Source organism: Schizophyllum commune, assembly GCF_000143185.2.
Source record: "Schizophyllum commune H4-8 unplaced genomic scaffold SCHCOscaffold_9, whole genome shotgun sequence".
In the NCBI taxonomy this organism is placed as follows: domain Eukaryota; kingdom Fungi; phylum Basidiomycota; class Agaricomycetes; order Agaricales; family Schizophyllaceae; genus Schizophyllum; species Schizophyllum commune.
This window is the reverse complement of record NW_026089546.1, coordinates 1,326,485-1,353,530: the sequence shown is the minus strand read 5'-3', so window position 1 is coordinate 1,353,530 and position 27,046 is coordinate 1,326,485. Positions and strand designations below refer to the sequence as shown.

The window sequence follows — 27,046 nt, the reverse complement described above, 5'->3', positions numbered from 1 at the left end:
GTAACATCGCGACTTGACAACTGTAGCCATAGTTTCTTTTTGGGCGCATGATTGTATGGATGGTTTAGGCCGATTTGGTGTATCTTCAACCCACTCAGTTAGACCTGCACTGAGTGGCACACAATTTGTGAGCTTGAGCAAATAATGTCGGTTCCGCAAGTCGAACTTGTCATATGACCGCGAGGTTGTGGCCAAAGTAGAAATCAATAACGCCAGACCATATAGTGTATTCTATCCCCAAGGTGCTCGAAGGGAAGCGTCCATGTTCCCTCCAGCCATGCCTACATTATGTAGGAAATCGAAGTCCGAAGCAGCCCCTGGACCTGCATGCCCTTCACTCGTCTGCGACAAGCCCGACGATCCTGCCAGCTGCGACATCCAGTCTTCGGATGTGAAGTCCCAGTCATTCGGCGGCGAGATCCAGAACGAAGGGGTTTGCGACTGGTCGAGAGACGGTGTCAGCAGCGAAGGGTCGCTGCCCCAAGATTCGGTCGACGGCCTCGAGCTGGTCGACGTGAATCCGTCCGGCATCGAGCAGGGCGTGGAATTATGGCTTGCGGACCTTTGCTGCGCTAGACGCGCGCGAAGGAGGTCGAGTTTGGCGTCTATCGCAGGTACGAATTCGGTGCGGTCGACCCCGATGAAAGCGGTGAACATGATGCATTTTCTAAGCCTGTATACCGTCAGTAAAAATCATCATGTGAGAACAAAAGAGCGTACTGCTCCAATGTTTCAATGCGCTCATCCACGCTAACCACGAATTCGCCCGCATTTGCTTGGCCGCTGTCGAGGCTGGCAGCGTCCCCGTCATCGTCGACAAGCACTTTCGCCCATGCCTCGAATCCGGAGCGCTGCGTGAAGGGCAGCCAATGTTGCACGACGATCGAGCGTATTTCCCGCACAGCATCCGCTATCGCCCGTACGGCCAGCGCTCGAGCGCGCGCCACGAGTTGCACAGTCATAGCTGTCGACCTGTCGACCTCACCCGCGCGCGAGTGAAGCGCATTATACAGCGCGACAGTGAGGACACAGAACGCGACCGCCGTGGTATGGAGTAGCACTTGCTGGCCAGGTCCGACCACACGGGCATAGATTAGTCGACGCACACGCATTAGGACGGGGTGATGCTGCTCAGCGGCGACAATTTGATGCATGACGGTGAGATCGTCTGGTGGACGGCGACGAGCGTGAGCTAGAGATGGGTGAGCTTGCGAGAGTAATTGGTGAATCTGCAATGCATACCTCCGACCACTTTCTCCAGAGCGTCGCGTATAAGTTGAATATTGCGTTTGGTTACTGACAACCCGTCAGTCGAAGCACCGAAGCGGCTCAATCTACATACCCGAGTGCATGAGCTGTATAACAGGAACAGCGCCAGGTCGGGTAGATGCTTGCACGATTGCGTCCTCGATGGATGGTGGCTCCACGACGCATATAAGTTCCTCATCGTGAACCGAGCTATGGAGGACACAATGAGCGTCGTAGAGAGAGCAGGATACGTGACAGCGTACAAGGGCAAATTTTTGCCAGCACTGATGGCGTAATTACTGACGAGCAGAAGCTGCACAGGAGTCAATTTGATGCGGGTTATTGCGACAACATAGCTTACCAAACCTAAGCGCCACTGAAAACTAGCGAGCTCCCTTCCATGACCGTCCGAAATCTCAAAAATCTTGTCGGCGACATCGAGCTCAGTGAGCGTTCTCAACTGCCACACGAATGCGGTAGCCCAAGGAAGGTTGCTCTCGGACTTGTGCACTGTAAACCTGCCTCTCAGCATGTGAAGATTGGAGGAATGTGTGCTGCACTTACTCACGTCGAGCATGTTCAAAAGACCGCAAGACGTCACATTCTCGCGGCAAGCATGCGACATGGTTCCACTCAAGGTTGCTTGGCGCATCGCCTCGCCGTAAAGCTGTGCGCAAATCGCCCTTCTCCGCTGACCAAGGGCAATCATCTCGGGATCTCCAAGTCGCGAGAAGGATATCGTCTCCCACTTCGTGTGGGCGTCCGGAAAGCGGCCCCCTTGCGGATGGTATCCAACGTAGGTAGGGTCGACAGAGACGAGAGAAGCCATGGCGAGTAAACACAAGGCAAGCACCCGGTCGTGTGGCGCTAGGGCAAGGATATCCCAGCCGCGACTGTCCAATAGGGCACGCTGTCTTGGGACTGGAGAGAGCCCGGGACTGCCGCCAGGCTCCATCTCTGCCATGACTGGGTTGTCAGTCAGATTATCGCCCACGATGACTTTGATGAAGTTGCTTACTTTCCAGAGCGTCCCGCATCAAGTCTCCGGGAATGAAATAGATGTCATCTGGAAAAGAAGGAGGTATCGACGGTTGGGCTTGCTTGACCGAGACGCTCGTGGCTTTTGAAGCCTCGGCTTCAGCTGCCTCGGCTTCTTGCCTGCGTTTAGCTTCCTTTGCCAGGGCCTTTTTGCCTTGGCCTCTCGGTTTTCTAGTCGTAGATATAGTAGTTGTGCATCTGGATAGCAAAGTCAGCGTCTACCTTCGCATGTGTTTGGATGGGGGCGTACTCCACACCCTTCTCCAGACAACGGGGACATGGTTCCCCGTTCGACTGAGGATGGCAGATAACCCGCTTCAGCCGGCAGTAGTCGCATGCCCGCTTCTTCTTGGTGCTTTGTGCATCGCTGGAATTCGCAGGGCTGGTGCTCATGACTGTCAGAGTCAACCGCCATGGGGGAACTTGCCGCTCGTTGAGTTCCGGAACTTCGGCCCGGCTCAGCACAGCACTGGAAATCTCCACACCTCCGGCATTCCTTCCTTTCTCCCATGATCCATCATGGACTCTTCCGCTCGACGCAAGGAACCGAGGGCTACTCAGAGTCAATGATCTACCAGGAACGAATTGGTCGACGCTCCTCGACCGCCCACTGCTTCCTAACCAGCCTTCAGGCGAGACCTCCCATTCAGCTGATGCCCTCGCAGCTCGCCGCCACCGCCACCTCACGCCCTCCTATACTCTGCATCGCGCCTGTGTGGGTAACTACTTCGCATATGCATACACTACTTGGTCAGATATATGTCGCGAGCCCCAACGATGGTACCCTTGTCCTGACAATAGCGAGTGGTATGCCGACTACGAATTCAGGTGACGAGCTAAGTGCGGCTGCATTGAATGGATGGAGATGATGTCAGTCATTACGTAGAGTTACTGCTCACGCCCGGTGGAGTGTATGGACAGGGCGGCCTCGAGAAGCCTCCTGGACAAGGTATGTATAGTGCGATTGGAGCAAAGAGCCGAAATACCTATCAGTAGGCGAGGGCACCTGCTCGATAGGTTTGCTCTGTTTAATATCTCCTGACAGCTCCCCTGATATAGTGACAGAAAAGCACGCCGATATATAGGCAATTTCGATCGAGCCCTCGGATGAGGGCATCTCGTGCTCGGGCTTTGCGGTCGTCGGTCGGTATAAAAGACCAGCAGAGCGCAATCCTTATACATTTCCACCTCTTTGTCTCTGGACGCTGTTGGTACTTACCCCTGCTTTCCCCCGCCGCCCATCTTCGAGGTCATGCGCGTCGTCGCCCTCAGCGCTCTCTTCGCTTCGTCTCTGCTCGGCGTCGGCGCCCTACCAAGCGCATCGGGATGCAGTGCAGAAGGGATATGGTGCTGCAATGAGAACGCAATCAGGACCGACATCTCTGGCTTGATGTACGTCTATCCTTACATGCACTTCCCCATACTTATCCTCTGCTTCAGTGGGAAAGGCTGTACCCAAACCTCGATAATCGGGATCGGCGGCACCAGGTGTCAAGGGCAGACTGTCTGCTGCGACAAGACCGACCAGGTGCGTATCTTGTTCATCCCATTCCCGCTATGCTAATACGTGCTGTAACCCAGAATGGCATCTTAAATGCCGGCTGCAAGCCTACGATCTTGGGAGTGTAAACATCCGAGCTCACTGGGTCGAGATATGTTGTACGCTGATTCGTATCCAGCCCGGAGTGCACTTACAGCGAGTCCGATCTATGTCTTTTTTCAATAATATATCTGACCGCCAGACAAAGCAATGCATGCCATCTCAACCGCCTTCGCCTTGGATGGAAGATGTGACGTTTGAGTCACGGTTGATGTCGGCGTTCGCCGAGTTGCACGCGAGGTTGTGCGAGACCCAAACTTTCCAGATCGAATTACCATCTAAGTCCTAAGCGTTAAACAATTTCGCCACTTCACCCCATGCCTTTGGATCTGCCCTTTTCACGTACTGGTTTATTACTGCAGGACTGCAGACACTGCGGGCAGAGCTCGCTGCCGCTTCCCGCTGGCGAGCCCGCAGATCTGGCGACATCGTGGGATTACACCCGCCGCTGCCCCGACATCCCGTTAGGTAGCACGAACTCGGCACTGAGGACAATAGTCCGCCGATTGCTTATCCCGTAGCCATAAGAGAAAGGGACGCGCTGCCAGCAGGGCAAGACAGTCGAAGAGAGGCCAACGAGGGAGAAGAAGGTGAAGACAGAGCTAGTGAAGCGCATGGTTGACGGTCGATGAAGGCAACGAGTGGAGGACTCGAAGGCGCTAACACGTACCGATGAGCGACCCTCTTTTACAGTCTCTCGGGAAGCTGGTTTGGTTGGTTGCGGAAGGATACGCGATGCTATCCCTTCACACATAGAGGCGTTTGGTCGCGGATGAACAGTCACGCAGCTGCAGGCTGCTAGAGGTAGAGCATCATTCGCAGGGCTGACCGACTTCGTGTTTATTGTTTCGGGACGATCCAGTGGAGCCACAAAAGAGTTGGGAAGCAGCTGAGTCACCGCCTGCCGATGGGTCCTCATGCTCTGCAAACAAAGTCGTGCATGGTGTGTAGGCGTAGTGACCCTCTAAACGTGATAACGGGAAAGGACGAAACTGACATGTCGTCGAGTATGTTACTGGCGGTCCGAATGCGAAAGTAAGACTTCATCATCCTCGCTGCACACGAAAGCAATCGAATTAAACGTCGGGAATGTGGCGGGGGTCAAGCTACAAGAGCTGCCAGATGCGGACTCTGACCTAGGCCCATGCGTATCGGAGAATGCCGAGAAGGGCATCCACTTCCATAATGATACTGCGACGCTCTCCTACAACTGTCGACCAGACTAGAAAACGTTCGAATTGATTAATACTGCTCCGCGTGCATAGTCGAAATGCCAGACCATATCGCCCTCCTCTAGTTTGTGCATTCCTCGTCAATGTCGCACACGAAGGTCTGCTTGCCCTCGTGTCCCGGATAGTTCGTCCCCACATCCTTGCAGAGGTCGCGCAGGCCGTGGCATGCGCCCTCGGAGGCGTCCGCGCGGCAGCCCGTCAAGGACGCATAGGCGGCGACTGAAGAGGTTACATCTTAGCGAGGGTAATTGAGGGAGGGAAGGTGGGCAGAGACGTACGGCCAGGCGGGCAATTAGCGGCGATGGAAAGGCCAGCGAGGGCGAAGAGCGTGACGATGGCGGTGAAGCGCATGCTGGGGTTCAGATACGAAAGATGGGGAGAAACGCAGAGCGAAGCGAACAGGAGATCGCTGTGTTGGGATCTGTATGTCGACCACTCCGTAACTTATATACTGAGCAGCCCCGCGGACTTGGCCCTCCGAGTGGGCGTCGACTTCTCGGCGCGACGCGTAGGAGTCGTGCAGGGTTGCAAGGCTTTGGACGTACCAGCTGGTGATTTTGGAGCAAGTCGGAGTGAGGACCAGGGCTTCGCGCCTCGCATCGAAGCCCACCACCAGCTGGGAGTGGCTCGTCACTCGGCCTACGGAGCTCATTGGGAGTGTGGGAGCAATGTACTTGTGCAGCTACTGGAGTGCGCAGCCATAAAATGTTGGCAATGACATACCGGATACGCACCGAACGCAGATGATAGCCCAGATGAGAGGTTCCAGTGCAACGTTCGGCCCTATTGAGCTAAGGAGGATTGCGTTTAGGCCAAGTCAGAGACTCGAGGCGGAAGACATTTGCGTCACGTGCGCACATGTTGATTTTCGTGGCGTGGCCGATCCGTCTCTTCAATGTTGTCAAGTTGGGGGGACTGAGCTTGAAGACAAGGGCGTGGGTGAGTGCGAGCCATAAAGCATGATGTCGATGCATAGTGCGGTATGTGAAGCATGGGCGTGAGGGTGTCTACTACTACGAAAGGGGCCTAGGGATACAGCAAAAGGACGGTCCAAGAACAGCAACCAAAGATCCAAATTATACAACTGATGGCCAGTCAGTGACGGTGCGACAGTGATGGGGATGCGAGACATACGGAGGACAGCGTTGATGCAGCCGTCGTTTTCGGGATTGTTGGTGATCTGGGCGTACTTGCCGAAGACGACCTTGCCTCCGGTGGTGACCATTCCGAGCTCGGAGACGTTGACCTCGATGACGGTACCCTTGGTCATGACACCGAGCTGAGTGTACATGGGAGACTGGGGGTTCTTCTTGACGCCCAGGATCTGGAGCTGGAAGGTCGCCTTCAAGTCGGCTGAGGGAATGGGTCAGAACGTGCGCGATACTTCCTGAGGAGGCAACCACGCACGATGTGTTACATTCGCCTTCTTGTACCGCAACGCCATCGGGCGCACGAAGCGCTCCATCTTGACCGGCTTGCGCGTGAAGCCCTCGCCGACGAACGTCGCCTTCGTGACCATACGCTTCCAGCTCTTGCTCTTGCTCTTCCCCGTGCGCATCACCTTGAACATCTCGTCCTCCGCGATGCCGCGTACTTTCGGCAGAGGGACGGCGTACTTGGCCGCCTTGTCCTTCCGCTTCTGCTTGATCGCGCTGGAGAGCGCCTTCGCATCCTTCTGGCCCTCGCGATCGAGGAGGTAGGTGGGGAGGGCGCCCTCGGGAGTAGCTGAGCTGTCGGCCTGCTTGACATTGCGCTCGTCGTGGGCCTTGAGGGTCTTCTTGAGCTGGACCTTCTCGGCGTGCCGTCTAGCATGGAGGATCTTGGCCTTCAGACCAAACGCCTTCTGAGCATGCGCGGAGAACTTGTGAGCCTCACGGGCCTCCTTCTTGCGCCTGGGGAGGGGGTCGATCAGAGGATTGGGTATGTGCAGGGAAAGAGGACGCACTTCTTCTCGAAGTAATCTAGCCTTCTTCCATGCCGCTTGATGTGCTCCTCGATATATTCGTTCTAGGCTGAATTGAGTTCCCCTCCTCTTGATCGCTGCGTAAGACCGTACCTGAGGCTATGAAACACATTCTGGGTCAGCACAGGCATACTCCAGCAGCTCGCAAAACTCACCATGATGGCACAAGGGAAGAACGAATCCGGCAACAATTTTGGAAATGAGGGGCGTTCACTCCCACGTGACGATGAAGCGCCCGCGACGTGGACGGCAGCCGCCTGCGCATCTCGTCCTCGACCGCCACCACCGTCTCCTCCTCGTACCTGCCTCCAATGTGGCAAGATCAAAACCCATACGGCGCCTCGGGCTCCCAGAGCGCGTACTACGCCCAGAACCTCCAGCCTCAGGCGACTCCACTCCAGTTCTACGCGCCCGCCTCCCCCGATGCCGGCGGCTTTTATCCGGGCTCGCGGCCAAGTCTTGAGGGCACCATGGGCTCTCAGGGCTCTATAAGACCACAGGGAGCGGCCCCAGCGTATGGCGGCAATATCCAGACGCAGCAACCCTGGTGGACAGCGTTTGGGACAGGTGGTTTTGAGGGAGAGCCACCATTGCTGGAGGGTGCGTCGTTATACTTCCTACAACTCGTCCTCCAGCTCAACTTGTGCCATAGAGCTCGGCATCAACTTCTCTCACATACGCGGCAAGTCGATGACGGTCCTCAATCCAATGAGCCGCATAGACGAACACATCATGGACGATGCCGACCTCGCAGGACCGATTATCTACGTCTTTTGCTTTGGGATGTTCCTTCTGCTAGTGCGTCCGCTCTCCCCCCCTCCCATTTGAGATCAGCCCTGACCTGCTGCTAGTCCGGCAAGCCTAATTTCGGCTACATCTACGGCGTTGGGCTGTTTGGATCCATGTCCCTCTACATTCTCCTCAACCTCATGTCTGAACGACCCATCGATGCCTTCCGTGTTACTTCCGTGCTCGGATACTGCTTGCTACCCATGGTCGGCGTGAGCGCCGTCAGTGTCATGGTGACCCTCGAGTGAGTGTACTTCCTTCTTTCACAATGGCTGATTCTGACCTGCGCGTAGCGGCATGTTCGGCTACCTCTTGTCCTTCCTCTCCGTCTTGTGGTGTACCTACTCTGCATCAGGCATCTTCGTCTCGGTCTTGCAGATGTCGCAGCAGCGCGTCTTGGTCGCATACCCCGTTTTATTACTGTACGGATGCTTCGCTTTGCTCAGTGTCTTCGACGGAACTGGTACAGCCAAATAATGCATGCGTGTGTACTAGTATTTCATCGCTCTCAACCAATGGATCAAGCAGCTCAAAGCAGACGGATAGCGAATTTCCCTTTTGTATACGGAAAGGAAGGGTTTTGTTGGATCCAAAGCGTGGTCGCCTGAGCGCATTCCGCACGAGCCCGCCCTGCTGATGACCGGGACCGAACAGCGTGCATGAGTCATTTCGTCTGCCGCGCTTTCGAGCGCCAACTTTGGAGGGAACGAGAGAACCAGTCGATGCCTGCTCCCGTACGTATATCTGAACGCAAGTAGATAGCTCAATACCAGCAAGTATTCTCCCCTCGCTTAAATCCTCTGCTTCTTTCTGGGTCCTGGGCCACCAGCGCTGCCAAAGCTATTCGAGCTATTCGTACCGGGTTTGCTCTGACCGAAAGGTCCACCGTGCGTCTGACCGCCCGGTATGCCAGCATGGGGCGGAAGAGCATTCGACATGGTAGACGGCGCATCGTCTTGCGTGATACGACGGTACGGGGGAAGCTGCGATGTTGCAAGACCGTCGAAGACGCTGGCCGTAGGCATCAGAGAGACTCAGGTCGGTACAAGGGTGTCTACTCACTTCTTTGTTGGCTTCGGGTCCTCATGGAACCACTTGTGCCGCAGGGCGTCGTGAGCTGTTAGGCGAACGTCCGGGTCGTATATGAAGAGGCTCCTGATAAGGTCGACGCCTGCGGGACTTCGGATACGATTGGTGCACCACTCCGCTAGACGGTTACTCATCCTGCGAGCGATGAGCCAATGATGGCAAGCAAGGGTAAGTGAGCTCACTGGTCCAGTCGCTTCATGTTGTGATACTCAGGCATGTCGACGACCCCTGGCCATTCGCGCTCCGTAGGTGTCCCGATCACCTCGAATATCTTGATGAGCTGGTCGCGCTGGAAGGGCACGTTCTTCTTCGAGTCGAGCTTCGCCTCCTCGCCTTTGAAGATTGGGCGCAGGCTCGCGAGTTCGGCGAGGACACAGCCGACAGCCCAGCAGTCGATAGCCTTGTGGTAATGCTTCGCGCCCAACAGCAGCTCCGGTGCGCGATACCAGATGGTGACGACCACCTTGTCGCCTGCGAAAAGTGGCTGGAGGGGTTCGTGGATCAGGCGCGCAAGCCCAAGGTCCCCGATCTTCACCACACCATTTGAGGTGATCAGGATGTTGGCTGGCTTCAGGTCACGGTGCAGGATGTGTGCAGAATGAAGGTAAAGCAGGCCGTTCAGCAGCTGGTAAGTCAATGATTTGAGGAGACTTGTGGGAAGTGGTGTCCGCAGCGTTTGGGAGTGATGGTGAATGACTTGCTGATATGTGAGTACTAAGGTCGGGTCCCACGCAGACGGACAAGAAACATACCAGAAAGTCATGCTCCGCGTACTCAAACACCATGTAGATCGACTTGTCCTCGAGGATGACTTCGCGCAACGAGACAACATTCTCGTGGCTTATCTCGCGGTTCAGCTAAGAGACTGGTCAGCGATAGAGTACTACGGACAACACAGAGGTTCCACGCACTGCGATCTCCCGTATTGCACTTTGGCTGATACCAGTGTATGTAATCACGTCGCCCTCCTTGTCTGGCTTAAACTTCTTGATAGCATGCAGTCTTCCTGGATCTCCGTGGCTCTGAGCCTTGTAGACGCGCCCGTACGTGCCGGACGAAATGAAGCCCAGGATATGGTACTTCGCTGCCACGGTCTTGTGGCTAGCGTCGCGCTTCGCGCGATATATTCGCATAGGATCGTGTACCAACAGGTTGTTCGACCATTCGTCAAGCATATTGACGGTGCGGATACTGATGGTTAGGAGCAAAGAACAAAGGACGCCGTATATGGAACAATGTCCACTCGTACGGAATTTGCCGGTTGTTGTTCGTGAGCAAGAAAGAATTAGCAAGAAGACTGCATATAGACTCAGTACTACTGGACGAGCTGCGGCGTGTAGAAAGTTCCTCCGTTTTAATATTAATACCTATAAGTAAAATAGATCTCTCGACAGTCCTCTGGAAGCAATATCATCGGCCTCTCATCCTGCTCCCGACAGCAGCTGTCTACTGTACAGCTTCAGTAGCACCTCCATGATCTCCTCCAACGGCGTTGTCGCGTACTCGTGCACGTATTGCGGCAGCGAATCCTCCAAACTGAAGCCAGCCTTCTTCATGAAGAATGGATGCATCACGTCCGGTGTCGCCTCGCCGAGCTGCCGCATCGTCAATCGCTCGATGTGTCGCGCCCCGGGCTTGTACACCAGCTCGCGTCGCTTGCCTCCCTCTGACGAGGGGTTTGGCGACGGCGGCTGGGTTGATGGGTCGCGCACAATTGGGAACACCGTACCCTGGTCGTGCGACACCGCCTTCGTCATCACGCTCGCCCCCACACTCGACCTCCCTGGCCGCTCCTGAGCTGGCATGGTCGCGCTGCGCGTGCCCTCGCCGATGGCATATGAGTCTGGCCGCCGTGCCGCGAGCGCTGTGCGCCAGTCCTCCGCCGCGCGCACCTGGTCCATCTCCCGCGTGAGGTTCTTGCGCAGGAGGGTGAGCCACGAGTAGAGCGCGACGTTGAGTGTGATGAAGATGTCCTCCTGAGCGCGCTGGCCGTCGCGCCGATCGAAGCGGCTGTGGAATTCGTACGCAAGCTCGCGCGCGCGCTCGGTGCTGCGCATGCGGATACGCATGGAGGGTAGGCCGACGATGGTCGCTTCGGTTGAGTGCGCGCTGAGGGCGTTAAGCCAAGCGCGACCGTCTGCGTGAGGACCTTCCGCTGGTGCACCGCGTCCAACCTGGATGTACTTCGAGATAGTCATCGACGAGAATGATAGACGTATGTCGCGCTCGGCGTGGGTTTGCTCCGACTCGACCAGCCGGGTAAGCTGCGCCTGAACATCGCGAGCAACGAATTGGGCGACCTCCGTGTCGAACATGGTGCGGGGGAAGACGACAAGGCGGAGGTAATCTAGGCGTAAGCTCATACGCTGCTTGATGACATACACCAACGCTGTCTCAGCTTCCTTGAAGCGCGCCCGCGCCGACACGAGCATCGCCTCTGCCACGGCAGACAGCGGATGATCTGGCTTTGGCGTACGCGCGATGCGGAAAGCCTTTGACTCCCTACTGGCACCCTCTCGCTGTGCGTCCAGGTTTGCACTGAATTTGTTGGCGTAGGACATGAGCTTTGGGATCGTCGCGACGGTCACGATCGCTACGATCTCAGGGCTGCGCACGACGAACGCCAAGTCCAGTGGCCTCCTATCCGAGTCGCGCATGGATGCGACCATCGACCAGTCGTCGAAGATCTCCACTTCCATAGGTTCCGCACTACACAATTTTGCTCAGCGAAGGCGATATAGGAATAGATTTTGAGCTCACCGATAATGCAACAGCTTCTGATGGTCAGACTCGAGCTCCAGAATAAGCGTACCGCTGGTCATGCGCAGCTCCAGCATCTTCTCTTGCTGCAATCCTTCGTCAGAAGGCATCCTCCGAATGGTCGAGAACACGAAGTTGGACACATCGGAGTGCCCAGATATGTTGCCCTTTGCGTTCAGAACGACGTCGCCAACCGAGAGGGAGAGCTCGTGCGTGGCCTCTGTGATGACGGTGCGCAAGACGATGTCCTTGATACCCAGCGATACGTTGCTGATTGACTGGCCAAGGTCAGCCTCCAGATCCAGGCGGCGCGTGCGGAAAAGAACCATCACGGAGACGTCCTGCTTCGGTTGACTGGGCTGCGACTGCTGCGACTGCGAAGGAGTGGAAGGCATGGTAGATGGTAGAGTGGCTTCGGACGGAAGGCGTAGAGCAGTTGTTTCCTGGGCGGTGTTCTGGAAAGTCGGGATTCTGTCTAACCAGACAGCTTTGAAGCAGAGCACGTCCTGCAACCGCGAGAAGCGGAAGCCACCCAAGAACTCTGTGTCGACCACCAGCGATATGGAGCTGAGCGGCGTCCCCTCGCCTGTTCTCGTCTTCGCGAAGTCGGCGGAGAAGGCAAGGTTTCGCGCATCAAGCTTAACACATTCTTCGCTAAGGAAGCCGTGCTTCAGCCCGATGGTCAAGCCACCGACGGCGCCGGTGAACGTCACTTTACGAGCGCCAGGGGACACGTTGACCATGAAGCCTCCACTGTCCCAGTGCACGCCAGCCACGACATTGACGTCGGGCTGGCAGGTCAGCTCAAGCTTAGACTGGTCGATTCGGAGGCTGAAGCTGATTTGCATGCTGGACGAAGATGTAGCAACGCGCGCTTCAGGCAGGATCTGTGATGGACCTGGTGTCGATGGAGCTGTACTTGGGAGGGGGGTGCCAGCTGGATTGCCTCGGGGAGAGCGTGCCGGTACGGGGGGCACTCTCAGGCTGACTCGTCGCATGCGATTATTAATATGACCAACCAGCTCCGAGATGAATGGCAGTAATGTCGGCCGCAGCGTGTTCTGCGAGGAATGTACCGTGCTCTTGAACATGAGTATCGAGGGAGCATCGTCAGCGGAACCCTGCTTCATGGTAACAGGAAGGGCTCGGTACTCCATCCAGAGTGTAAACACAGGGAGGTTGAACACTTCGGCTCCCATCTCCAGGATCTGTTCGTCCGACTGCTGTCGATGAGGTGCACTATATGCGCTCGAGAGCTTGGAGGCGGCTTGGCTGTACATTCGAATCTTGCCGCTTTGGAACGTGAGGCTAGCGAAGATGCTGGATGCGGGAGCCTTGGGCGCCGACGACGAAACGGTAGGTGACTCTATGACAGGAGCTGACGGCACATGGGGAAGGGAGAATCGGTCCAATCGTTCCTTTCCTTGACGATAGACGTCGACAAGCGAGAACACGTAGTCGGAGATGGAAGAATCGAGGTCTAGCACGAAGCCCGTGATGGCCGACTTGACCCACACTTGTCGTGAGGCAGCTGAGCCCGAGGCACGCACTTGCGCTCGCAGAGACGGATGCAAAAGACGATTGCGGGTCTGATGATTGTCCCCCAGGAAATCGGCTGGTACAGATTGACGGAAGCTGTAAGAAAGGTGAGCTGATTCCAACATGCAATGGGTATGAGAAGCTCACCGAGAGACGAACTGGAAGGAGAAGTTCTCGATAGATGCTTGTCCACTTTCGCCACGCTGTGTACCGAATCCCAGGCTCTTGATCGAGACCAAGAAGGCTCGTACCGCATTCTGCTTCTTCCGCCCTCGTTGAGGCAACTCGAGATCGACATCGCGGATGACCGGGAATGCGAACCCGACGTTGCGCACGGTCACATTAAGGACGTAGTCGCTGAGCAGCGAAGGCGTCTCCTTGATCTCCGCCGTGGACGCCTTTACATCGAACGTACGCATGATGGTTTGGGTTTTCTCCTTGAAGGCAGCGAGCTCCTGAGCACGCTCCTGCTGTCGTTGCATGATCTCGACCTAGAGTGACGGTTAGAAATACCAGCGAAAGGCCGATCGTCGAACAAACCTGGATGTCATCGACAAAGTCACCCAATTCGCCAATGGAACTAGGCTGCATGACTGCATGTATCTTGGTCACGTCGATATTGAGGCGGTCATTGGAGGCGCCGACACCCTTCTCCCCCTTCACCTTGAAGTCGATGATGACGAACGCGGATCGAAGGGCCCTATTGAAAGACGATCCCGTTCCCTGAGGAGCAGTTCTGGGCGCGAGGGACAGTGCCAAATCGCTCAAGAATACGTCCCAGTTCTGGTTGACGACGTTCTGAAGCTGCCCGCCAATATCTTGACATTCGAGGAACAAAGTAGAGGCAGCGCCATCGAGGCCAATGCGAAAGCCACGCATCTTGAAGTGTACGCGGTATATTGGGCTGGAAGGCGCCGGGGTCGGGCCCTGGAAAGGCGAAGGTGGCTCCTGATCCGCGGATGTCGCCTGCGCGCGTTTGGTGCTTGTCTGCTGTACGAGCTGCATGAGGTCGTTGAAATCGCGCCCGAACTTCTGTTGCACGGCCAATAATGTGTCCCAATGTGAGGGGCGGACAGTCGCCTGCAGAAAATCGACCAACACGAGCATATCCAATCCGCGGACTTCCTCCCATCGACCGGAAAGCAGTATGCGAGGGAGATCCAGCTTGACACGGGTCCCGCTGGGCGCAGACATGACGTCGGGGGATGACGATACCGAAAAGACTTGAGATCCAAGTTGTAGACCAAACGCGCGTGGAGCAGGCTGAACTGACAATCCCGGAGTGTGAGTATACGCGACGATGTCGTTGACAGCCCAGGAAAGCCAGGTCCCGTGCATCACTTGAAGTGAGATGAGGGCAGCAGATAGCTGTGCGTGCACATGCATCATAGACCATGGTGAAGGCGAAGGGGATGGGTTCGACGGCTCCGGAGCTGTATCCTTCAGTTCCGACAATATGGGTTTCAACGTGGCTTCAAGGCCCGGAAGGAAGTCGGACCTCCACTCTTCTATGAACCTATACAGGCGGAGAGCGCTGCGTGGCACCGACAGGTGGATCCGATGCAGCTGAAGCACCAGCTTTGGCAATTCTTCTGGCCCACGCTCGATCAGGCTGATCTTGCCATCTTCGAGGCTAAGGGAGGCCAGAACGTCTTGCCCGCTGCGTTTACTTGCGTCGGATGGGGTGCGACCTCGGAAGAACACCTCGCGAAAGGCTAACGCGTAATTTGCAGCATGGCGGTGCAGGACGTTGTTTGAGGAGACGACAATCTGAAGGTCGCGGAAACCAAACTCAGTCGTGAGGTTCGCAGCAACTGCACGCACGCGCAAGCCCTTCAGAGAGCAAGTGACATCCGTGATCGCGGGATGCGTAGGATGTGCTGTGGCGCTCACAGGGGAGGATGTGGGCTTCGAATGCTTCCGGATCAATGCGACCAGTGGCTTTCGGATTGGCAGCACAAATTGCGCGAAGGAGATGAGAGTCGGATGTATGACCACGTCGACCTCCCCGGACGACACGGACAAGATGGTTTTGGCTACCGACTGCGAGTACGGGCCCTTCAGAGACCATTGCGACGCGGATGGCGGGGCCGTATCACGTAAGAGCTCCAGCGTATTTCTCCAACAATTGACCTCGAAGTTCGACAGATTGATCTCGTTGTGCGCGGTCCCACTGCTGTCGAGGAGTATCAAACTCAGACGCTCGAAGCCTAGGTGCATATGCGATGGCAAAGGCGTCGGTAAGGTCTCGGATCGGTCCGTGCGGATTTTTGGGAGCATAGCATGCAGGGTGTCGAGTTGCTCATCGTCGGTAAGCTCCGTGTCCAACTGGAGCAGCCGCGACAAGAGCAGTGGCTGGAGCTCCGCGATAGAGGAGTCCACTGGCACAACCGTCTTGCCATCTTTGCGAACGTCCCATAAGCAGCTGCGCGTGTAGAACAGGAAGCGAAACGTTGGGTCGGTTCTGAGCTGGAACGATGGTCCGCTTTGAACGAAAAACGATGGTTGAATGGTCGAAAGAGGGTCGATGACCGGCCGCCCGTCAGTGGCTCTGACGATGCTATCCAACAACGCCATCTTCATGCCCGTAACCCGACGCGACCAAGCGTTGATCGTTGAGCCCGCATCCTTTGCCTGCTTCACTATAGGAATGCACGATGCTAGGATGTATCCTGGCGCAGCCTGACCCAGGCGCAGGTTCGCTACTCCGAAGGAAACGTCGCTCGTCTTCCCCGATATGTTGGCCGCGAGGTCCTCGACGGACACAGCGAATACGTGCTGACCATGCTCCACGGTGTCTGCATAGCGACGATTGTTCTGGACGACGGCCAGCGAGAGAGAAAGGTCGCCCAATTGCACTCCTGCGCGCTTTTCGTGCTCCGAAGTACTGGCTTTGACGTTGAGGTCATGGAGTGACAGCAGCGTCATGACCATCGCGGGATGACTTCCGGCAGCAGGTCGACCCTCATCGTCGGGGAAAGTAGCAGCATGGTTGACGTCCGAGACGGGAAGCGTGTTGAAGAATCGGCAAGTAATAGCATGAACCGTCAAGTCCAGCATATTCTCCTGAATGTCTGGGTCACCGCGGACTGCCTCGGAAACAGAGTCAGCCAAGAGGCCATCGATGAACAGCTCAGGGCTGGGTTGCTGCACGGGCAATATGAGGATGGATTCAGCTGCCGCAAAAGCGGACTCACAATGGTCTCTGTGCTCGAAAGCAGGCTTTCTATCACTGGAGCGATGAGAGGCGTAAGTCGCAGGTTCGTCCGCGAGCAACGCGCACGGAACACTGTGGTGCTGATGTCATTTCTGGGAGGTGTCCCTGATATTGGCGACCGTGGCGATGTAGCGCTTGGCCTTTCCATCGATTTGACTTCGGGTTCGGTATCACCAACCACGTCCTACGGCGTTCAGTATAAATGTCGGCTCAGCAATCGGCCGTACCCTTACATATAGGAGAGTGATCGGCCTGTCATCCAACAAAGACGGGTAATCGAAGTCGGTGGAGGTGAATCTGCGAGTGACTCGAGCATATTCTCTCAGCAATTTTGCGTTCTGTGACTCGTCTCCAGTATCGGTCAGTGCGATTGGAATGGAGGCATAATCTGAGGCTTACCAATATCAGACAGGTCCTCGTCTGAGCTGGAACCATCCGTCAGATCCTCGTCGTCGGATTCGTCGCAGCTGCTTGAGGCCTCGTTGTCGGCAGCAGACATGAAATCGGGAGGCGCAAGCCGCTGGGTACTGTCAAAAAAACAGTCAGGTGCATGCAGCGCGCGTTTCTCAGTGACTGACGCTAGGCGAGCGTCCCGTTCGAGCTCTGTCGCTCCGTCCTCCCTTTCTGATTCGGAGAGCTGCTCGAGTTTCGACCACGGCCTGTTGATGAGCTTGACATTGTCTGGCTTGAGTTCATCCTCGTATCGACCGTCTAGTGTTGCAGCACGGGTTGGGATGACGAGAGCTGGCTGCGGTAGATAGACGCCATTCTTGTGTAGCCCACGGCCTATTGCAAGGCATTAGACAGATGAAATTTCGCAGCATCTCGAAAAGTACCTGGAAGGGCCGGTTGCATGCGCGGAGGCGTAAACATCCGTTTGGCGCGTCCGGTTGGCGCGTCTTGCTCTCGCACGAATGTTGACTGAGCGCGCGAGAGATCCTTCCATCCCTTTGGGGCGGAGTAGATGTCCAAGTAGATGTCCGTCATAGCTTCTGCGGCTTCGAACCAATGTCGTCGGAAGTTGACCACATCGGGGGATAGCAACGCCCTGAACGAAATGCGTGGAACTCTGACGCTCGTGTTCTTCCTGAACATCAGACCGCCACGATCATTGCTGTCTATCTTGAAACCGTCGTCTAAGGAGATGACAAGGCATGCGTTGCCTGCGTTCCATGTGGCGTCCAATCGGTGCAGTCTGACCTTGAGGAAAGTCAAGTCGGGATAGGTAGGCGCCTGAAACTGTGGGGCCGGCGCGTTCGCAGTGTCGGCGAAGTTGAGACCAAAAGACTTCCCAGCGGAGCCCAGTAGTTGAGCCTCTTGCGCGGTTACTATCACATTGACGCGGCCGACGTCGATCTCCCAGATACATACGTATGTAACGGTGGAGGGAACGGGACCGAATAAACGATGGGCGGTAATGTCAAGCCCTGCACAAGCGTAAGATATCATGACAGGATGTCCGTGTAAAAGGGCTTACCGTCTATCGCCAACACCTCCTTGGCGACTCTCTTGGGCGGCGAGTACTTGATGACCTGCGGAAAGTCGTTCTCCAAATGGCCTACGGCATTGTCGATGTTCAGGGACATCTCTATATATCATTGTATCAGTCCAATGAATCCAGCGGGCTATCAGGACTTACCCATATAGAAGTCGTTCATCCGGAAGTGTAGCTCAAGCTGAGAGGCCCGCAGAAGTAGACTTGGGCCCATCATTCCCGCGTCGTTGTCTTCGGTTAGATGTCCCGGACGGGCGTACGCATGCAGCGCACAAGGCACGACAAGCATACTGTCGTGCACAAGCACGGTCATCTCCACCTCGAGCATGTTGTTCTTGAAAGCTGATGAGTAAAGCAAGTTGAATAGGGCGTGAAGAAGCGCACCTGTCCTTCTCGATACTTCTTGAGAACCGGATCCCCTAGAGGCTCCCCGGCCTTCTGCTTCTCAAGAAACTCCGCGAGGGTCGAGTAATGGGTAAACGACCCAAAGTAATTATCCTTGAGTACCATGAAGTATCGGACAGTCCAGCCAAGCGCTTTATACGCAACGTGAGTGCCCTAGCGAAGGTTGTCAGCAAGCCATGGCCAGCCTCCTGATTATACGCACAGTGAACGTCAACTTGAGCTTGTCCACAGTGTCGTTCCTCATGAATGCCCAGTACAAGTAGCTTCCCGTGATCCTGAAGTCGCCGAGTGTGCCAATGTCATACCCGCCAGCCGGTGCGTGCAACGCATGCGTATTCCACTTCGGTAACGAGAACTTCAAGCGCACATCGGGGGCATCGAGAGTGAAGGTGACTGTCGCATGATCAGGACGGAACTTGTCCGACGGTATGACGATCTCCGACGTCAAGTGAGGCCCGAACATAGTGAGCATGGCTGTGATACTTGTGAGTGGGTGGAAAGCGAACAGATCACGACGCCTACCATTGTCCTCCTTCACAAGCGGCCTGTCGATGACATTGTTGTCGTTGACATACGTGTGTAGCTCGTAGCCGCCATGACTGTCGCCTCCTCGGCAGTCGATCTTGAACACGTAGTTCACGGGTACCCAGCGCAGATAGTCACTCGGCGGGCCGCTCGTCCAGTCTTTGATCAGGTCGGTGAACATGTTGACGTGATCGCGAAGAAGGTACAAGACGGGCTGCCTCAGCGACACGCCGATTTCCCATGTCCGCGGAGCGTTCCATTGCAGAGGTGATGGCAGAGCCCCATGGATACGCAGGAGCTGCGCGTTCACAAGCTCGATGTCGTTGAGGCTGCTGGTGACCTTGACGCTGTCCAAGTGCACCTCCAGCGTTGCTTCGTACGCTTCGGTGTCTGCTGTCGCAATCATGGGCATAACATACGCGATTGTCGAATTGTCATCGGCGGCCAGATGGAGCCAAGCTGGTTCGCGCTTGCGAGGACGGGGTGGAGGGACGGTGATGCCGTCGTATTGCCAGTTCTGGATCAAATGTTCAGAATCACGAGAATAACGCCAGAATGCGGCAAAAATGGTAGCTCACCTTGCTCGCCTCTCTAAAGGGGATATGCAGCATAGTGCTATCGCGCAACTCAATGAATACCCGCAGCGAAGTCCATTGTCGTTTGTCCCCCGGGCTCAACTTCGGCGTCTTCGAAGCATTATGGTACGAAGCAGGGAAAAAGACCTTCTGAAGCTCGGCGCTTTGAAGGCTTCAGCGAGGTACTCGTCCAAAGATCCATCTACTCACCGTTGTCGATCCGCCCACGGTCCGTATCGGAGAGTCCCTCCCTTAATGACGAGATCAACACCCCAGTCCGGAGGTACGTCTCCATTCCCGATCTCATCTCCGCCACCACCGGGAGGAACGTCGCCAACAACATCGACGAAGTACTCGAGCTCTAGCACCTTCGCTTCGATGATGTCTCTTTCAATAGCGTATTCCGCATCTGGGTCGAAAGGACCATCATCCTCGTCCGTTGCGTTCTTGCGACCCCGGAGATGGAAGCGCGGGGCGTACGAGTGCGGTTGACGACGGTTCAGGAATTTGGAGTTTACAAAAGAGCGTAGTTTCAGCGAGCGCCAGAGCTTCATGAACCCATGATGAGCTAAGAAAGGGGAACTTGTGCACGCATGGGCGAACTTCTCACTCCTGGAGCAAGGGTCAGTACTCTTCACACGACAAGTGATAGGAAGGATGCGCACTCCTCAGCCTTCTGGCGCACACCTTCACCGAGAGTGTTCATGGGTTGCGCGTAGTCTTCATTCTGAACGAAGCGAATGATGGGGGAATGAAAATGGAGTGTCATGGTTTGCCTGTAAAGGTCGAGCTTGGAGCGAGCCTGCGTCGTCCCGTACCAGCCCTCCGACTTGCTGAACTCCGCGACCAGAAGATTGGGGGTAGCATGATTTCCAGCGATGATGAGACCTTTGGTGATGTCGATACCAATGGGCAGGACGTCGTTGAAGTCAAGGCTGGGCAACTGCAGCTTGATCCACTTCAGCAGAGACACGATGGCCGGAGGAAGCTGGGCCGCAGCGGACTGTGTCGTCCATTCTATGCGCATGATGAGTTTACGGCGTAGGGACGTATACTAGCTCACGCACCTGACATGAAGCTCTTGCGACGCTCGACCGGTTGACCTACATGGTCTTGCTGCATCATCTGAGCGACTATATTGTCGTAGGCCGGTGTTCTGTTGTACATGAACCACTCAAAGCCCTGAAGAGAGACCTGTATACGGCACGGGAACTTCTCTAAGGCGATGGTTAGTGCCATACCCTACTCGCTCGCGTCCTGAACGCACCCTGCTTGCCCACGTCGCTCTCTTCCATGGTTCTCCTGTTCCAGTAGCGCCATTGAATCCTACCCTTGACGATACGGATAGTCTGATTCGAGGAATGGTACGCGACATTCTTGATGAGGATGCGGCCCGAGAGAAGGGAGAAGTGGATGGAACCTGCAACTCTCCTTCAATCGCTTGACATGTAACACTATGCAAGTCACACACCAATGTGTACCCATGCACTTTCAGCACCGGATCCCCACCAGAGCACTCGTAGTATCAAGCCGAGTATGAGGCCAATAAGGCGGTTGAAGTAGAAGGAGAACAAGATGAGACCGACGACGATGCAGATGAGAGCAATAAGCAAATAGACGTTGATCGACGCAGCCATCATCTCCTACGTCCTTCAGCGCATTTCAGAGTTGTTGGGTATAAAGCGCTGGTTTATACTAGTGGACGGAGGAGGAGAGGGGCGAAGCGAAGCGCGCTTAGACTATTACCGCGGCGCATCACCACCGACGCGTGATTGCATCATCAACGCGCACTCCGTCCCGCCCACCATGTCCTCGCCTGCCGCGACGTCGACGACAGCGAAGCCGCTGGCGAGGCTTGCCGCGCATACGACGACGACCTGCGCTTCACAGGCGACTGTCTATGGAGACTGCATTCTCAAGGTCTACACTGATGTCCGTAAGGACATCTGCGGGAAGGAATTTGCCGCCTTCAAGGAATGCCTGCAAACGGCGGTACGCTCACCTTACCTTCGCTTCCAGCCAGTAGCTCACGCAGTTGAAGATGAAGCGGAAGTGGTGAAGCCCCCGCCATAGTACAGCCGTCATTCCAGCAGACGACACATGTCCATAATCAATCGAGACCACCTGGTATTCGACCGGTTCTGGCACCCTGCCCCTCGTCCGCGTCCTCGCGATTGTCCCCCTGTTCTGTACCCCTCGCGAGCCTAGACGCCGCCATACTCTCCCCGAGACTCCCCGCCCTGCCGCGAAGGAGGAAGGTCATAGGGTCGCGCACGGGGAGCAACGATGCTCTCGATGGCGGAGTATAGTCCCGCGCTAGGGGGGTAGTAACTCGCGCCCGAAGCAGTCGTATAATATGGGTAATAGTGATATCCATGATGAGATCGCCGTCTTCCTGTGTGGCTTGGGCGGTAGTCCGAAATATCTTGCCCGTGTCTGGTGGTGGATCGTTGTGGACTGGGAGGATATCGTGCGATGGCGAATCGGAGCTCTGGTACGCGAATACGATGCAGATGAGCTGGATAAATTGGATGAACCAGTCCAATGCCAGCAGGCGAGCTTTCGACGGTGTGCGGTCTGAGACGTGTCAACGATGGAATCGGCAGGAGGGGACAGCACACACCTAATCCCACAAAGTCCAAAAGCGATGCTTCTGCCTCCCCTAGTGCACCACCTCTACTATGCTGCCATATGGGCGGAATGTTGAAGATGATGTTCAGGATGACGAAGGACAGTAGCCCTAACCTCCCATCGAAGCTACGAGGCCGTGTGCAGTGAAACTGAAGTATGCTTCGCAAGAAGAGGACGAGGAGACTGGGGGAGAGGAGAAATGAGAGCACATAGAGTTGGTAGAGCAGGCAATCGAACTTGATGCTGGTCAGCAATGGTAGGGGGCACACGGCGCTTATTCCAGCTCACCAGGTGCACAGCATGTTTCCTCTGGGTAACTCTCCGCTTTACATGTGTCATGAGTGGCCCAGACTAGTCCGGGGTGGTCGTCCTGCTCGCGGACGATGGCATACCATCCGAAAGCGCGACAGCCAGGTAGCGTGCAACAGCATCAGCACGGGCACTCGGTCCGATAGCGCCACAAAAGAAACGGACTTCATTGTTCAGTAAACCAGCCATCGCAACACAACATCGACAACCAGCTGAGTTCCCTACAGGTCGCATGGAACCAGACAGCGCCCGGAGTGTATGATACAACAGATGTGGCATTATTGGTAAGGTACAACGAAGAACGTCAGCGCTAATCCAATTACGCAGACCCACTACTTCCCCCCGACGGTCCTGCGCCCGGCGTCCCCGAACTCGACGCGCTAGCCCCAGTCGCCTGCGCATTCTTATTTGGCATCATCTTGTTGATGATCAACGACAGTCCACCTAGCTGATTCGGCTTCAGCGCGGCGATGCAGATGTCCAGGGCGACTTGGCCATTTGGCGTAGTCCCCTTAATGACGGCAGCTGGCTGAGGCGCGCCAGGCTGGACTTCGGAGGCGTTCACCGGGACGATGCTCAGCGCTTTTAGGGCTGGCAGATACGTGACAGGGATGTTGAGGGGAAAGGTGCCGTTCGGTGGCAGCTTGGGAGCGGACGAGGCAGCTGGGCTGGCCGAAGAAGTCGACGTCGCAGGTTGTGGGGCGGGAGGCGGCTTCGGTGTAGAGGACTGCACTTGAGGCTGGCCCATCGTAGGAAAGCCTTGGTTTGCAGTCGCTTGGTAATATGATGCGTAAGCCCCTGGAGCCGCCTGCGTCGGGGCCGGGGACGGCACAGCGGTCGTGAACGTTGGGGCAGGCGACGCAGCAGCCGAGGTAGTCGTGGGAGTACTTGAAGTCGCATACTGCGGAGGCATGTATGGCTGAAACGTGAGAGGTTGTCCAGATCCATAGCCCTGCGCATATGTGTACGGGTACTGGTAGTATTGTGTCTGCGGGGCTGTGGCGGGCGGGACGTAGAATGTCGTCGTCGTGGGTGCTGTAGATTGCCGCGCGGCTTGCTCTTTCGCTCGTTTGACGCGTTCCAAGCGATCCAATTCAGAGCGTGCGCTCTTGACCTCAGAGCTCAGCCAAGCTATCTCCGCCCGCTCCGCGTCAGAGACGACCTGTTCGAGATAGAAGGCCTGGTCTGCGGGAGATTGTCGCTGCACGAAGGGTCAGACGCAGGAAAGAAAGGTTAGTGAGCATATAACATACCCTACCCTCTCTAACGCGCATGTTGTATAAACGATCGTGAAGTTTGCGCTTTCGCTTGTGGCATTCAAGGGCAAACTTCATCTCTGATTACGGGAGTAAGCATATATTGCGTCTGGACCGAACGGGAAACTCACCTGCTATCTCGCTACGAATGTCGTCCTCTGCCTTCCCCTTCCCTTTGGGCGATGTTAACTTCTCGAGATCCTCCTTGGGCTGCTGGTATATGTGGTACGGTAATAACCGCCTGACCACATCTTCAGCGTCCACGAAGGGGGTGTCAACGTCTGGCTTCAGCGTCGCCTGCTGGTCCGCCGCGAGCCGTTCTGCAAACCTGCAAATCACACCGATCAGTACTCGCCAAGACAAACAAGCCAAAAAGCGCACCTCGCAGCCGTCTGTGCCATCAGCTCCTCCTCTTGCTGCGTTCGCTTCTTGATTTTCGGAGGTTTCTTGGCCTCCGCCTGGGTAGACGTGCCAGCAGCAGCGGTAGAGGGTCCCGCTACCGGGGCCGATGTGCCATTTGGCACCGGTTTTTGCCTGGGGACCAAAGTCTGGCTTTGCGAAGATCCATTCTGGATGCTTTGCGGAGGGTAGTAAGGGATAAACGCCGTTTGGTTTGCGCCCAGTGCTGTCATCGAATCGTGGTGTGTTTAGACCTCGTAGGCGCGTGACTCACTATGACTTTAGGGCCGGCCTCGCAAGCTTGGCTCTCATCTCACCAGCCTTTCCTTCCCATCCGACGGACGAAACAATGGCTGTTACCATGAAAGCCTACGGAATACAAAGAGCGATCGCGTGACTATTGAGTGTCCATCCTTTCATGACTCTGTCCCGCTGCAAGTCTCTTGAGCTCGACCTGGGAAGACTTTGTCGCAACAGCCTTTGCCTGCCGAGCTTTCAGCATTTCGTTGACTTCCTTCAACATCTCCTGGGCCTTGTCGACATCCTCGGCGTTACTTTGCGCGACAACCGCTAGTAGCTCGCGCGCGAGATGCAGGTTACCGCCGGGGTTATGCATGTGGTAATTCGCAACTTCCAGCGTTGACTTCGCATAATCAGCGATAGGACGGTCTATTGAATAGTTAGTCAAGTATAATAGAGCGGTCGCAGCGTTAAGACGTACTCTCCGCGTTGCAGATCTGGACGATACGATGGTGATAAGACGCAGCCTCTCGGTATTCACCCATGATGCGATGTAGGGATGCCAGCTTGAGCGTGCTGAATTGCTCGTGGGGGCTTGCGGCGTATAGAACACGTCTAAGGCAGTCGACAGCCTCGCGGAGTCTGTACAACAATGGTCAGCGGTCAGAAACAGGGTAGCAGCCGCATCAGACTGACCGCCCCATGTTCTCGTAGCATTGCGCCAAGCCTTGCAGCATACGGACGTCGTAAGGCCTATCATTACGCGTCAGTCGTGTATACTTTCGCAGGTTAGTACCCACTTCAATGCGACTGCGTTCTGATAGTAGTACAATGCATTCTCCTTCATCGACAAGAGTTCCGACGCCTGGGCGAGCCCGTACCACGCACGGTAATCTCGACGGTTGAGGGCTTGAATAAAATCAGCCTTGTTAATTATTGAGTGACCCTAGGAGCCACTCACACAGCGCACGACGATACGCATCCATGGCTTCGTGCGAGTTCTTCATTTCGACCAACTCGTGTCCCATTAAGGTCCAAGGACCCGTCAAAGTACAATCAAGCTCTGCCGCTCGGCGAAAGTACTTCACAGCCTTCATGTGTTCAGCCCGCAGCGCGAAGTGGTTGCCTGCGCTCTCGTTAGAATACGATGGTTGGGCGGGACGACATGACCAATATTACCTATTGCGACACAGACTTCCGGACGGTCTTTGGCGAGGGCAACGAACTCGTGCGCAATCTTGGCGAGTTTGACCTTCTGTTGCGTCACGAGGAGTACGTTCGAGTACATGTCTACCCATTCAATGCGTTGGGGGTCCATCTCAAAAATATGATCGAATTGCTGCTCTGCCCTATCGTACTCTACCAATGGTCGTCAATCGGGTGAGCGATAGGGACAATTGTATGGGGACCATACCGTGGAGGTCGCTCAAGACGCAGGCCCGAAGGCCCATTATCCAGGGACTGTTCGGAAAGACATCCGATTGTAAGAGATGGTCACAGATCTCGAGTTCGTAGTCGCCTCCGGACATGAAGGTTAACGCGCTTTTGATCTGGAAGATACGCGCCATTGGGTGACTGGGAGGCACCGGCAGCAGTGGCATGAGGTGGGAAACCTGGGACAAGGGGTGAGTTTCGCGATAGCGACCGACGCGGATCGTTACCTCTTCAGCGTCTCTAACATGAGCCTGAAGCAACATCCAGGCTGGATATAGCCAAGGCTCTTTCTCGATAGCCAGGATCAGGTTTTCTATGCCTTCTGCTCTGCAGCCACAACGCAGAAAGAAAAGACCCTTTCTAAGCGCATGATTCAGCTAGCGTTACGGGAAGAAAAAGAAGCGGTCTCACAGAAAGAGCGTCCACGGGTCAGATTTCCCCGAGACTTCCAGCATTATCTCGACGAGTTCAAGATTGGCCGGCTCGATGGGCGGGACCCTCGAGTCTGCGTTGAAGGTGGCATGAGTACCCGAGCCATCGCACGCGAGATGATCACCTTACAGTCGCTTAGATACCAGTCTCGAAAGTAATCACTCTCGCTGGCCTAGATAGCTAGATAAATCATCCTGTTCAGGTCCTCGAGAGTCATAGCAGCGTACGAGAAAGCGACTGTATGTGTACAGATATTTTGCCTTTGAGCTGGCATGGTGCTCCAAGAGTTTCGCAGCACGGCGAAATTCGCGGGCCTCTATCAGGGCGCGTGCGGCGTCCAGCACATCCTTGTCCCCAGCCTCAAGGTGCCGTTCGCGGGAGAATTCGTCTTCTAAACTCTGGGGAGCAGGTGGAGCACGGAGATCTCTGTATGAGGTCGAGGGTACGCTGGGTCTCGTTGGAGATTCAGGGCTCTGTGGCGTCATGCGAGCGCTTCGAGGACGGGCCGGAGTTGACGTGAGGAAATGTGGCCTTTGCCTTCGAAAAGCAGGTGCAGTCGCCAAGACAAGCTCCGAGGCCCTATGAGAGGGGTCACGCCACACATTGATACATGGAACTTCCATGCTTACCATCTAGACGCCGCTGGCATACATCTGTCGGCCGCCTCTTGCGCAAATGCCCTGAGATGGTTCACAATCTGCGCGTCTATAGCGTCGACGACTGGAGAATCCATTGATATCTGGGCGGCTCTCTGTAACTAGATTGAGCTATAGCGTGGTTATGAGGGTCTTTTGTCCAGCTCCGTCGAATGGAGTTGAAGTGGCACGTCCTTGTGCGAGACCGAGATGGACGCGCCGTGAAAGTGACGTG

At 55.7% G+C, this 27,046-nt stretch overlaps 11 protein-coding genes across 11 annotated transcripts; 3 read left to right on the top strand and 8 right to left on the bottom strand.

Moving 5' to 3' along the window:
* Positions 1 to 231: 231 nt before the first annotated feature.
* Positions 232 to 2,679, bottom strand: SCHCODRAFT_0250298 (phosphoribosylglycinamide synthetase; the record flags this gene model as incomplete). The annotated part of the gene is made up of 9 exons (XM_050343139.1): positions 232 to 673; positions 724 to 1,189; positions 1,243 to 1,293; positions 1,343 to 1,458; positions 1,515 to 1,561; positions 1,610 to 1,759; positions 1,817 to 2,211; positions 2,267 to 2,483; positions 2,539 to 2,679. The coding sequence occupies 9 exons, from the start codon at positions 2,677 to 2,679 to the stop codon at positions 232 to 234; spliced, it is 2,025 nt and encodes a 674-aa protein (XP_050198857.1).
* Positions 2,680 to 3,371: 692 nt separating this feature from the next.
* Positions 3,372 to 4,057, top strand: Hyd5 (fungal hydrophobin). Its single transcript, XM_050342492.1, has 3 exons — positions 3,372 to 3,678; positions 3,727 to 3,814; positions 3,868 to 4,057. The coding sequence occupies exons 1-3, from the start codon at positions 3,539 to 3,541 to the stop codon at positions 3,913 to 3,915; spliced, it is 276 nt and encodes a 91-aa protein (XP_050198856.1). The 5' UTR covers positions 3,372 to 3,538; the 3' UTR covers positions 3,916 to 4,057.
* Positions 4,049 to 4,502, bottom strand: SCHCODRAFT_0269888 (uncharacterized protein; the record flags this gene model as incomplete). The annotated part of the gene is made up of 3 exons (XM_003029348.1): positions 4,049 to 4,171; positions 4,233 to 4,305; positions 4,366 to 4,502. 3 exons carry the CDS (start codon positions 4,500 to 4,502, stop codon positions 4,049 to 4,051), a joined length of 333 nt encoding a protein of 110 aa, XP_003029394.1.
* A 677-nt stretch (positions 4,503 to 5,179) lies between these two features.
* SCHCODRAFT_02670482 (uncharacterized protein) lies at positions 5,180 to 7,239 on the bottom strand (the record flags this gene model as incomplete). The annotated part of the gene is made up of 8 exons (XM_003029347.1): positions 5,180 to 5,337; positions 5,397 to 5,470; positions 5,664 to 5,757; positions 5,842 to 5,901; positions 6,253 to 6,471; positions 6,526 to 7,010; positions 7,064 to 7,125; positions 7,237 to 7,239. 8 exons carry the CDS (start codon positions 7,237 to 7,239, stop codon positions 5,180 to 5,182), a joined length of 1,155 nt encoding a protein of 384 aa, XP_003029393.1.
* Positions 7,240 to 7,353: 114 nt separating this feature from the next.
* SCHCODRAFT_02634684 (Yip1-domain-containing protein) lies at positions 7,354 to 8,404 on the top strand. The gene is made up of 4 exons (XM_003029748.2): positions 7,354 to 7,681; positions 7,734 to 7,879; positions 7,933 to 8,114; positions 8,164 to 8,404. Exons 1-4 carry the CDS (start codon positions 7,393 to 7,395, stop codon positions 8,345 to 8,347), a joined length of 801 nt encoding a protein of 266 aa, XP_003029794.2. The 5' UTR covers positions 7,354 to 7,392; the 3' UTR covers positions 8,348 to 8,404.
* Positions 8,405 to 8,928: 524 nt separating this feature from the next.
* SCHCODRAFT_058330 (kinase-like protein) lies at positions 8,929 to 10,134 on the bottom strand (the record flags this gene model as incomplete). Its single annotated transcript, XM_003029346.1, has 4 exons — positions 8,929 to 9,094; positions 9,142 to 9,659; positions 9,712 to 9,816; positions 9,871 to 10,134. 4 exons carry the CDS (start codon positions 10,132 to 10,134, stop codon positions 8,929 to 8,931), a joined length of 1,053 nt encoding a protein of 350 aa, XP_003029392.1.
* An 81-nt stretch (positions 10,135 to 10,215) lies between these two features.
* Positions 10,216 to 21,186, bottom strand: SCHCODRAFT_02585972 (uncharacterized protein). Its single transcript, XM_050343953.1, has 20 exons — positions 20,947 to 21,186; positions 20,743 to 20,895; positions 20,543 to 20,692; positions 20,141 to 20,492; positions 19,686 to 20,087; positions 19,479 to 19,638; positions 18,898 to 19,417; positions 18,578 to 18,849; positions 18,355 to 18,528; positions 18,115 to 18,304; positions 17,953 to 18,063; positions 17,312 to 17,902; positions 17,054 to 17,261; positions 16,875 to 17,002; positions 16,709 to 16,824; positions 16,456 to 16,659; positions 13,799 to 16,405; positions 13,406 to 13,749; positions 11,720 to 13,354; positions 10,216 to 11,668 (listed from the first exon to the last, which is right to left on the bottom strand). The coding sequence occupies exons 1-20, from the start codon at positions 21,113 to 21,115 to the stop codon at positions 10,381 to 10,383; spliced, it is 9,774 nt and encodes a 3,257-aa protein (XP_050198855.1). The 5' UTR covers positions 21,116 to 21,186; the 3' UTR covers positions 10,216 to 10,380.
* Positions 21,187 to 21,281: 95 nt separating this feature from the next.
* SCHCODRAFT_01203519 (uncharacterized protein) lies at positions 21,282 to 21,534 on the top strand (the record flags this gene model as incomplete). The annotated part of the gene is made up of 2 exons (XM_003029747.2): positions 21,282 to 21,467; positions 21,517 to 21,534. The coding sequence occupies 2 exons, from the start codon at positions 21,282 to 21,284 to the stop codon at positions 21,532 to 21,534; spliced, it is 204 nt and encodes a 67-aa protein (XP_003029793.2).
* Positions 21,535 to 21,585: 51 nt separating this feature from the next.
* On the bottom strand, positions 21,586 to 24,303 carry SCHCODRAFT_02510765 (uncharacterized protein; the record flags this gene model as incomplete). Its single annotated transcript, XM_003029344.2, has 6 exons — positions 21,586 to 22,052; positions 22,099 to 22,289; positions 22,739 to 23,616; positions 23,669 to 23,751; positions 23,803 to 23,999; positions 24,053 to 24,303. 6 exons carry the CDS (start codon positions 24,301 to 24,303, stop codon positions 21,586 to 21,588), a joined length of 2,067 nt encoding a protein of 688 aa, XP_003029390.1.
* A 107-nt stretch (positions 24,304 to 24,410) lies between these two features.
* On the bottom strand, positions 24,411 to 25,990 carry SCHCODRAFT_078251 (TPR-like protein). Its single transcript, XM_050347294.1, has 8 exons — positions 25,972 to 25,990; positions 25,725 to 25,922; positions 25,490 to 25,669; positions 25,272 to 25,436; positions 25,111 to 25,219; positions 25,007 to 25,063; positions 24,792 to 24,952; positions 24,411 to 24,739 (listed from the first exon to the last, which is right to left on the bottom strand). Exons 2-8 carry the CDS (start codon positions 25,909 to 25,911, stop codon positions 24,468 to 24,470), a joined length of 1,131 nt encoding a protein of 376 aa, XP_050198854.1. The 5' UTR covers positions 25,912 to 25,922; positions 25,972 to 25,990; the 3' UTR covers positions 24,411 to 24,467.
* Positions 25,981 to 27,014, bottom strand: SCHCODRAFT_02634666 (uncharacterized protein). The gene is made up of 4 exons (XM_050345823.1): positions 26,806 to 27,014; positions 26,306 to 26,755; positions 26,156 to 26,249; positions 25,981 to 26,104 (listed from the first exon to the last, which is right to left on the bottom strand). The coding sequence occupies exons 1-2, from the start codon at positions 26,907 to 26,909 to the stop codon at positions 26,335 to 26,337; spliced, it is 525 nt and encodes a 174-aa protein (XP_050198853.1). The 5' UTR covers positions 26,910 to 27,014; the 3' UTR covers positions 25,981 to 26,104; positions 26,156 to 26,249; positions 26,306 to 26,334.
* Between the last annotated feature and the right edge of the window lie 32 nt (positions 27,015 to 27,046).